Source organism: Triplophysa rosa, linkage group LG5, assembly GCF_024868665.1.
Source record: "Triplophysa rosa linkage group LG5, Trosa_1v2, whole genome shotgun sequence".
NCBI classification, from domain to species: Eukaryota; Metazoa; Chordata; class Actinopteri; order Cypriniformes; family Nemacheilidae; genus Triplophysa; species Triplophysa rosa.
In genome coordinates, this window is record NC_079894.1 from 25,017,363 (window position 1) to 25,028,742 (window position 11,380).

The 11,380-nt window shown below is 39.9% G+C and overlaps 1 protein-coding gene across 1 annotated transcript; it reads left to right on the forward strand.

Moving 5' to 3' along the window:
* The first annotated feature begins 4,257 nt into the window (after positions 1-4,257).
* Positions 4,258-10,788, forward strand: gpx4b (glutathione peroxidase 4b). The gene is made up of 7 exons (XM_057334992.1): positions 4,258-4,366; positions 5,643-5,737; positions 7,148-7,292; positions 9,926-10,077; positions 10,167-10,191; positions 10,270-10,329; positions 10,445-10,788. Exons 1-7 carry the CDS (start codon positions 4,301-4,303, stop codon positions 10,475-10,477), a joined length of 576 nt encoding a protein of 191 aa, XP_057190975.1. The 5' UTR covers positions 4,258-4,300; the 3' UTR covers positions 10,478-10,788.
* Positions 10,789-11,380: the final 592 nt, after the last annotated feature.

Genomic DNA, 11,380 nt, shown 5'->3' on the forward strand with positions numbered 1-11,380 from the left:
ACACGTGAGCAGAATATTTCGGATTATAACCTGCAAGTTGAAGGCTGCACTGTTACTCCAACAAATACAGTTAAAGACCTAGGCGTTATATTAGACAGCAACCTGTCATTTAAAAATCACATCTCAAATGTCACAAAAACAGCCTTCTTCCACCTTAGAAATGTTGCCAAATTGCAAAATATTTTGTGTTTAATTCAGCCATTTCTCACACAATGAGCAGACCCTCCCTTAGGTTTTGCTTTGTATATATGCTGTTTAATTCATCCGTTTCTCACACAATGAACAGACCCTCCCTTAGGTTTTGCCTTGTATATATGCTGTTTAATTCAGCCGTTTCTCACACAGTGAGCAGACCCTCCCTTAGGTTTTGCCTTGCGTATATGCTGTGTAACACAGCCGTTTCTCACACAATGAGCGGACCCTCCCTTAGGTTTTGCCTTGTATATATGCCGCGTAATTAATCCGTTTCTCGCACTTTGAGCCGTTTCTCGTACACGAATAGACCCTGTGCTTAATTTTCACACGTGAGTAGGCCCCCATTGTAATGGCGGTATGCCCCCATTGTAATGGCGGTATGCCGTGTTAGCACATGTTGTGATTATTCTTTCGCATGGGCGTCATTCAAAATGGAGACAAGCCTTTTGACACACGTGCGCTGTACAGTTGTGAGTAGGAGGTTCGATTCCCGTTGCAACCATCTCTTCCCATGTCCAAAGTACACCGTAATGTGTTTTATGTGTGCACTTTATCTTATACGGATATGAAGTGTTGGTAATGCCTGCTTAATCCTTTAGCCATGGCTAAAGGCTTTCCATTAGGTGGCTTGCGATAATGCCACGGAAGCAACGCTGCCCATCTGACTGTGTGTGTGCTGCTGTATCTCTCGTGTCCCAGCCTCATATCGGACTACAGGAGACTGCGGTGTGTGGCTGCGAGGCACACCTATGGAGGGTGGTGCTGGTTTGGTGCTGTTCAAATTTAATACTAATGAGACTAATGTCTGCCCGTGATGGTGGAGAACGCGCTATGCGTTTATTCTCATAGGATATGCAGTGATAACAGTCAAGGCAGCGATACAGTGATAACAGTCGGTGCCCTGCCCCGTATCCCATATTTTACGCTTCCTGCAGCACAGGCTGGATAAAGGCAGCCTCCTGTCCATGCTGGAAGTTTGTGTGGCTGCTATTGCCTCGTTTGTTCCCCAGTTGATGGGCAATCGATTGATAGGTACACTCTGGTGTTCATATTTCTAAGGGGAGCGAGGTGTTTGTGTGCCCCGAGATCTCCTTCAGTGCCGCCGTGGGACTAGCGTCGGTACTGAAGACTCTCTCTTTTCCCCTGTTCGAGCGTTTGGATGCGGTTTCCGAAAGAGAGCTCTCTCTCTAAATCCGTTCTCCTTCTCGCTCTTGCTTCGGCAATGCGCATAGGGGAATTTACAATCGCTCTCAGTCGGCGCTGATTGCATTCGTTTTGGAGCCGGCGACTGTATGTGCCAAAGTCTCTGTCTACCCCGTTTAGAGTGCAGGTCATTTCCTTACCCGCTTTATCTTCCGAGCCGTCTGCCTCGCATGATGCTGACGCTCAGAGAGCGGTCTGTCCGGTAAGGGCTGTGCGGGCTCACATTGATCGTATGGATGGGTTTCGGCAGTCTGACCAGCTCTTCGTTTGCTATGGTGGGGGAGACTAAAGGATGGGCTGTCTCTAAACAGAGGCTCTCTCACTGGGTGGTGGACGCTACTACCTTGGCGTATGAGAGTTAGGGACAGGACTGCCCTTTCAGTATCAGAGCTCATTTGACTAGGACTATCGCCTCTTCGTGGGCCTTGTCTAAAGGCACATCTATTCAGGACATATGCTGTGTGGCTGGCTGGTCTGTGCAGAACACTTCCGCCAGGTTCTACAGATGGGACGTGTCCTCTTTGGCGTCTCAAGTCCTCTCGGTGAGTGCTGTTCGCTCTTTTTTCTCCTAGCTGCTGATCGTTTATGCTGCACAATTGTTACCACGTTGCTGATGACTCTGTGCTTTGGTGTACTTTTATGTTCACTGTTATGTCCGCCCGGGATTCCATGCTGGCTCTTACTGTTGTGGTGTCTGCCCTGTCATAGCGCAGCCCGCTCATTTCTTTGGGTTGGATATGCATGAGCCCGAAATGGCAGTTCATTTGTTTGTCTCAGCCAACCAGCTGTGAGTGCTCAGGGCGACTTTGCGGTTGGTTGAATCGGTGTGCATGACCCTGTGCTTGGTGTGTTTTAACCCAGTTGGTCGGGCTGATCTTGCTACTCTCACGGCGGGATTGTATATCGTTCCCATATGTGGAGCTTCCGCAATGTTGGTCTGTCTCAGTTACTATCGTAACCTCGGTTCCCTGAGAAGCGGGAACGAGACATTGCGTAGCCCGCCATATTCGACGCTCATCAGCCTTGCAGGCGTTTTCTCGTAGATTATGAGGTATTGTCGCTATGCACAGTGTTTATACTGCCAGGGGTTCATCAGTATTTGCATACTGTTGCATGTCTTGCGACAAATGGCCAGTTTTTTTTACTGGTGTTATCCAATAAGACTTCAGGATAGTGGAAAAGGAAAGAGTTCCCATATGCAGAGCTTCCACAATGTCTTGTTCCCGCTTCTCATGGGAACCGAGGTTACAATAGTAACCGAGACGTTTCCTGACAATAAAGCATTATAAAAAAAGGAAGAGCACTCATCACGTAAAAGAATCAAATTCTGCATTTCTAAGTTGATGATTTCTCTCTACTCACACTCCAGGATGTATTTGGGTGCCATGTCCACCAAAGACTGCAGAAGAATCATCATCATTAGGTGAGACTAACAACTGAACCAACATTGACATACCAACTATTTTAAACAATATATTATTTAAATCTAAAGCCCAATTTTGCACAGTAACATACTTGTCATAGTAAACAACAACATTGTTTTTAGTGACGCCAAGGTTGAAGTGATTCTCAGATCTTCTTTTGTTACCTGTTTAACAGAGGGTGTCATTCCCGTTTGGTCTACGATTTATAAACAACGTTAAAGACACAGAAAAAAAAGATCAGAAATGATATTCATACATGCATGATGGTTGTGCGAATTTTCCATAGTCGATAGGTTTCCTCTTCATCGTCCATTGGGACGTTTTGTTGATTATTTGTTTATTTCTACTGATTATTTATTTATATTGATTACTTTTTACTGAGCTTTATTTTAAATAACGCGCACTTCCGGATATTTAGTCACATGTCCAACGTGACGCTGAGGATCCTTGATTGCCAGTTTATTGCCTGATGTTTGAAAACCTCTCAAACGAATCTTGCTTTCATATTAGAGCACAAAATACATATACTTGTTTACTCATTTTCTTTCAGTTTGCCTTTTAAAATGTTTTTCATTTTTATAGGTACATTTTTGCAACAGTAATGCACGTTATTTTTATCTGAATACACGTAATTAAATGCTGAGCTCAAACTGTAGACGAATAGGCATATGCAATATGTATTTAAATGTTAAAATAACACAAATCATACTGTTTCCCGCGTAATCTTTGGTGAATGATAGTATAGATATTCTTTATCATATCCAACAGTGGACCCTAATCTAAAAAGGATGATGTTACAATGAAAATGATTACCCATGTTACAAAGATAAAACAATTTTTAACTTCTGTCTTAATACATTTTCAACATGTATTTGGATTGCCATTAAATCGTGCGTTAAAAATGCGCCTGTCTGCATTTGATTACACTTTTATTACATTAATTATTATGTTTAATTTATTAATTAAATGGCATAGCCTACAAATAAGATGTACATTAGCTGCCAAGAAAAAAATACATTTATATACCTTTGTTATTTATTTCCAAAGTGCTTATATATAATTTAAACTCTTTGAGAGGAAGCGTCTTAAATATAAATGGTATTTTTCTAATAATGTAAAGAACGTTTAATATGGGTTATCTCGTGACTGTTTATATTTCGGTTGCATCTGCGCTGTCTCTGATTGGCTGACGCTGACAGAGGAGTCACTGACTACTGACGCAGCAGTAGTTGTGGTTAATGCATGATTTCCAAAAAAAATGAATGCAGCGATATATATTTATTTTTTGGTATGTATTATTTGGGAGGTAGTTGATTCGGGTCCACACTCCAGTATGGTAGGTGGCGGTAATGCACCTTAACGTTGGATGTCGTCCGACATCAAAACCGAAGAAGAAGAGAGCGTATTTCCTGATTGGCTAACGCTAGCAGGGGAGGCGTATCCTTGCGTCAGTGGGCGTGGCTCACTTCAGCAGTACTATGTGGTTGTTGCGGAGAGTGCAACTGATCGGGGTACTAGGGAGCAAGAGCTTCGTTAGAGCCATGGTAAGACATTACATCCTGTTAGCTGCTGTTTACACATTTAACTGACTATTTCGGAAGTTTAGTGTAGTTTGACAGCTGGTTTTGTACAGTTGGTGTTTATGTAAGTGTCAAAGGCCGGCGGGTTTATTTGTGAGCACACGCGTCTCTGTTAATTCATTCCGATGGAGGAACATTAGCCTGTTAGCTTTAATGATGTAATCTTCAATCTTTGCTTAATTCACAATTTTATCGAAATACTTTTTTATTTTTATCAAACGACCCCGAAGTCGAGCTTGTTAGCAGAGGCTGGAGTTTTCAGGCCTGAGTGTGTTTTATCGTTTAACGTTAGTTGAGTTTCCTTGTGTACCGTTTTAATGCACATAGTCAATATGGGAAGGAATTATCACGATTCAGTTGTAATATAATTCAGGTAATAGTAGTAAATCTCAATGAATTTGTTTTAAAAATGTCATGATTTAATTTGTGTTGCAAGGTGCATCAATATAGTATCCGAATCCGATATAAACTGAGATTATATTTTGAAAATGAGAAATTGAACAATATCCCATTTAGGTTAAATTGCACAATGCGTGTTTTGTAATCTCTTATTGTTTTAATGTCACATACAGATACAGAGCTCTCATTTTAAGAATTAATCTGTGTGTTGTGTTTTTCACCCATGCGATGGGATGGCTGTAGTTTTATTTCATCATCTGTGTAATGGATTACTGTTAAATCTGTTTAGCTTTGACTAGTTCACCTGTGGGATGTTTATGTGTTTCCTTAGTGAGCTCAAATCCCTCTGTGAATACTGTGTTTACTGGACACACTCTTCCACATTCATCACATCTCGTGTTGTGTAGACTCTAGACATTATCACTATATAGAGTTTGTTACTTGTCTTTTTCATATAGCACAGATTCGGGTGAATGTCTTTCTCTTTAGTTCAGAATGTATCCCACTTGAAGATTATTTCTATGACAGTTATATAGGTATGTCTGTGTGTGTAGTGTGTTTAATATGTTTGTGTGTATTTTTTTTCAAACAGTCACCATTTTGGTTCTTATTTAGTGCAAAAACTAGTTATTTATAATAGATCTTTTTTGTGTAACTTGTTTCAAAACACAAAGTGAAGTAACAATACAGGATTGACTAACTGTATGAAAGGGCAAATATGTGGTCATCACATGAGAATTTCATGATTCTGGTTGATGATGTGATTGTGTTTCATTGTTCTTGTGGTCGGTATGATGGTGTCTGTGGTAATCATGACCTTTGACATGTCTCTCTATTGCAGTGTGCACAGGCCAACGACTGGCAGTCAGCGAAGTCTATATATGAGTTCTCAGCCAAAGACATCGATGGAAACGAAGTGTCTCTAGAGAAATACAGGTGTGTGTGTGTGTGTGTGTGTGTGTGTGTGTGTGTGTGTGTGTGTGTGTGTGTGTGTTATTTACACGTCATCTGGCTGTTATGCGTGTCTGCGTGAATGAACTACACAGTTTAACGTGCTACACGCGTGATGCTCATAAATTTGTCTGCGTCTGCGCTGAATGAGGACATGAACTTCACCTCCAGAGTTGCTCTGAGAGTTTATTTCACAAACATGTTATTGTTTGAGTGAAGAAACAGACATACTAAAAAATAAGCGTCTTCCGACAACCTGCCAAAATAAAAGTCATAGGCTTATATATTACTATTTAATAGTAAAAAAAAAAACTAAAACTAATTTATATAAACTAAATGCATCATGCATAAGCTGAAGTTAGTTGTTTACCTTTGAAATTATTCTTTCTATTTTTATTCATGTTTCTTATTTATATATTTGTATTATATTGCATTTTGAATTTAATATGGCAATGGAATGTACTAAATGGGTTTAGTTTTCACAGATATTAATGTATGCAATTTCAGCAATAAAAACTTTAATTGTTCTAAAAAGTTTTAGATGTAATGCAATGTGTATACAAGATTTAAGGTTCAAAAACGCTGTATTTTCCACATACCGTGCATGTTTGTATCTCCTCTTTGCCCCGCCTCTCTGAAATGCGCAGATTTTTTACAAAGGTCATCGCTCTGAAAAGCAAGGTGTGCTATGATTGGCCAGTTAACCAGTGCGTATTGATTGGTCGAATACTGCAAGCGTGTGACGGAAATGTAACTTCTCTTACCATATTTGGAACATTAGGTTCCAACGCCAATTGTACTGACAGGTACACCCATCTTACTTGCGTATACATTTTGGTGGTTTTGGTCAAATCATACCACGAACTGACGTAGATTCGTGGGGGTGTGGTTACACGAGGCATTTCAGGCAGGTCTGGGTGAGAATTCTGTGTTCAAAGACACAAAAAAACACGTATTCGTGCCATATGAGCCCTTTAATCTAAAAGCGCTTTTAATACACTTTGTCGGCGTGTATGTGTGTTTAATATAGTAGTGTGCATATAAATACTTTGTCTCCGCTGGTGCTGCAGTAAATCTAAATGTCACGTGGCACAAACATGCAGCATGGAGGCCGCCATTATTGTTTGAGGAATACTCGCGCATGCCTACAGACTGAACGTGTAATACGCATGCGTATGACGTCGTCGTTTTTGAAAACTTGCACTTTGAGACCCGTTTTCAAAAGTTTGTGTTTTCAGTCCCCCAAAACGCAGTTTTCGTGTAAATGAACTGCCAAATTGCATAAAACGTTTTTAGTTGAAAATGGTCTTTGTGTAAACGGCCTCTCAGACTGACTATTAATCTGTATCCAGCAGTTCTCAAAGTATATGTGTGTGTTTTTTTGTTTGTTTCCAGAGGTTATGTATGTATCATCACTAACGTCGCCTCTAAATGAGGCAAGACTCCTGTAAACTACACTCAGTTTGCGGAAATGCACGTCACGTACGCTGAGAAAGGTTTACGCATTCTGGGTTTCCCCTGCAACCAGTTCGGGAAGCAGGTACGAGCCATACTGATGGTGCATTACATGTTGGGATACACTATTCATCAGGGTATTCTGTAGTATAGGTGGTCATCCAGAAAAATATTAAAAACAGTAGTAAACAGAAATGGCACGCGTAGACCACTTTAAGACAATTAAGTATCTTAACAGTAAGTAGGTCACACAAGACCGCATAAGTGGATTATATTGATTTATGGGGGGTGTTTTAATGCGGTAAGATGGGCAAAGATTTATTCTGTTTTAAAGCATCTATTGATTAATATTTCAGCAGCACATATATACTTCTGTTGATTAATATGGGCGTAGAATGCAAACATGCATTTAACTAAACCAAGATATTCATTTTAATACATTAACAATATACAACACTGACTTCCGAATATTTTTTTTCACATTTTAGAATGAAAGTAAAACTTTGGAACAACACAATAATGTAATTATGGAAGTTATGATGTGAAAATCCAAAATACATTAAAACTATATTTATTATATTTATTCATCTTCATTGTAGTCACTCTTTGTCTAGAATGTGCGGACATGTTTTGCATTATGTAATGAAAAATAACATGTTTGCACAATTACTTTTAAACATGCACCTCAAAGTTGCGATCGTTTTTTCTTCTGTATTTTGATGCATTTCCGAGTGAAATGGAATTACTAATGAGAAAAATAGTGGGCGTGGCTTTCGTCTTTCTCTTCGATTTGATTGGATGTATAAAAACTAGGGATGCACGATAAATCATCGGTCATATCGGTATCGGCCGATATATGGTCATTTTTCAATGTTATCAGTATTGGCCGTTAATAAAATTTTGGCAGATATATTATAGGCGATAAATCATAAATCATTTCCTCTGTTTAAACTTATCCAGCTGCACGCTGCTCACAGTTAAAATACAGTACAGTACTATCTTTCTGTCTTGATCATTCACTTACTGCTATTAGCAAAACATTGTTGATGTAGGTACAGTATGTAGATACAGTATTTATGAATGTGTAAATTATAGGAACAAATTTTGTTTGAATCAGACTTCTGTCTGAATGCTTTCTGTCTTGAGACCTGTTAGACATGTGGCTATTGAGAACATTTTTCTGGGCTGCTCTGGAAGAACATCTATAATTTGTTTATTAAATAAAACACATACCAGAAAAGTTTGAATGTTCAAGAATCATTAACTAGTGTAAAGTAGGCTTAGTACATGATTTTCAGGGGAATAAAGAGAAATAATGGTTACCTTGTTTTCTGCAATGAATGTTTTTAAATAAAAGCAGTTTTGCTTCAGTCTTAGGGAATTTTATATGAATATTTAAATACTGTATATCGGCCAATATATCGGCGACCGGCTTCCAATGTTAAAGAATTATCGGTTATTGTTATCTGCCAAAATTTACATATCGGTGCATCCCTAATAAAAACAGCCATTGCATTTTGAAATTGAACTGGCAGCAGACCAACAGTTAAAGGGGAGGAGTTAAAGGATGCTCCGCCCAAGCCATCTAACATTCGTCATTTAAGATGGGTAGTCATTACTGGAAGGAAGTGCATTTTCAGATTTTAACTAAATATTATGAGGGCACACAAATTTTTAAAGGTGTTATGATTAAGACATCAATTTTAACCTGAGCGTTTGTTATATAAGAGGTAATCATATTCAAGCGAACATCCTGTAAGTGTCAGAACTGAAAACGCCCTTGTTACTGAAATTACAACTTTTATTGGCACCAGGCCCAGCGAACGCCAGGTCCTGGAATGCACCTATCATTGTTAGGTTGAACACCGCCTCCACAGAAGAATATCAACGACTACTTCTCTAGCCCCACCCACTGGTTCGCGCATGACAGTACTGAAGTAACACAAGTTGCGCAGATCCAGATAGAGCGAGCAAGCAAGCAATAAACATGCCGTTAAAGATCGCAAAATATTGTGCAGTGCCTGGTTGTGGAAGAACACAGTCACTGCATAACCTTCCTTCGGATTCCAATTTCCGACATTAGTAATGCGTGGTTGAAGTTTATTTTTAAAGATGTTCCAGCTCACGTGGGTAAAACATTGAGCGTTTGTTCGCTTCATTTCACCGCGGATTCCTTTGTGAACAAGGCCCAGGTTGACGCTGGATTTGCGGAGAGACTAAAATTAAAAATCAGTGCTCTGCCGTCAATATTGGATCCTATAGGAATGGCGCAGCAATCTTATGCGAGTGAAACATATTTGTAATATGGGTCACTATTGCTTCGTTAGAGATCGCTTGATACTGTATGTCCTGATAATGTGTAACCTAACGCTACGTGTCTAACCAAATTCACAGAAGGCTCCAACTAAGTTTACCACGCAAACTGCTATCCAATCATAGCAGTGGGCATTTACTTCCAAGTCTTCAATGCGGCACGCCCATTAAAACAGAGCGTTTGTCGATCCGGCCTCAAAACCCGGGTAGAAAATAGCCTATTATTGACTTTGATGTTTTTGAATGTAAAAAGCACACGAACGTCATAAGTCGACCTCATACAACAGTATAAATCAATAAAAAAGGACAGTTCATGACAGTTATTGTGTGCTGGACAGCTTCATCGCTTCAGTAGTTTTTCAGTTTGTGTGAAGCGTTCGGCCTCAAGCTGTTGTGTTTTTACAGGAACCTGGAACAGAATCTGAAATCAAGGAGTTCGCCAAAGGCTACAAGGCGGAGTTTGACCTCTTCAGCAAGATCGAGGTGAATGGAGATGGAGCTCATCCTCTGTGGAAGTGGATGAAGGAACAGCCCAAAGGGAAGGGCATGCTGGGAAAGTGAGTTTGTCTGCACATCATCCATACTTTGCTGTTATTCTTTAAATCTAATCCTTTCACTGTTCATAAATTCTGTGTTCTTTTCATAGCAACATCAAATGGAATTTCACTAAGGTAATTGATGTTTTATTGTGTATTCAGATATATCCACACGTTGTCTGTTGTGTGCGTTAATGCTGTTGTGTTTCACAGTTCCTCGTTGACAGAGAAGGTCAGGTTGTGAAGAGATATGGGCCAATGGATGATCCGAGTGCAAGTCAAACTCTTCAAAATGCACACAACATTTTTGTGTAGTTTAAAATAACAGTTGTGTCCAACGATAGCTTTGTGTGATGAAGCAAATGATGTTTTATTTGGGTCCCTACAGGTTGTTGAAAAGGATCTCCCCAAGTACCTGTAGCCACCTAAATCCAATCCGTTCTGCGTTCCATGTGTTTGTAATCTCCCGCTCTTCTCTGGCTGATATCTGGACTTTGACGGTGACTGCCAGATGTGTGACGGCCGTTTCTGAAGCCTGTCTGCAGGTGGGGACGGCCTGATGACCCCTGACGTGCAAATTATCTGGGAAAACCCTTTAATGTCTAGACGTCTGGCTAGAGAAGAGCCTGATTCACAAGTTATACATGTGCATACTGACAATTATTCTGAGTTATCCAAAGAATGTTCTAGTTGTCATAATAATAATAATAAAAGAATAAAGTGAGAACTGTGTTTTTGTGTGGCCGTTTCTTTCTAACTGTACGGACAGAGAGAGGTGCATATATTTTTGTGATTAAGAGATTGTTGTTAGATTTTGTAAGATATAAAACAGTTTGTGTAGTTGTCAGAAAGTGACACGGCATACACAGGGTGTCCGCGGGGTCTTAAAAAGTATTAAAAGTTGATGAATAAATTTAGAGAAAATTAAGTCCATTAAAAGTATTAAAAGGTCTTAAATGCCATTTTACAAGGTATTACATGTCCAAAGTAGGGATGGACCGAATGTTCGGCAACAGAAAATCGCAAAAAAAAGCATGACGTGATTTGATCAACCCGCGCAGAGAGTGAGTTAATGCCGCAAACATGTCAGCAGTGTGTGGAGCATTTTTAAGTGTCAAATAAAGACACTGCATTGAACTTGCCACGCCGGAGTAAATTTCTGAATGAAAGCATCTTTACCGGTCGGTAACTTCTGTACTTCAGACTGGAGCGGGCAGTCTGACAGTAGCCCCGGCGCTCGTGACATCCTTTGACATCATACAGTGGTCGCGTGCATACAATTCCCTGTACTAAACAACTTGTCAAAGTATGTTCTGTGCATCCC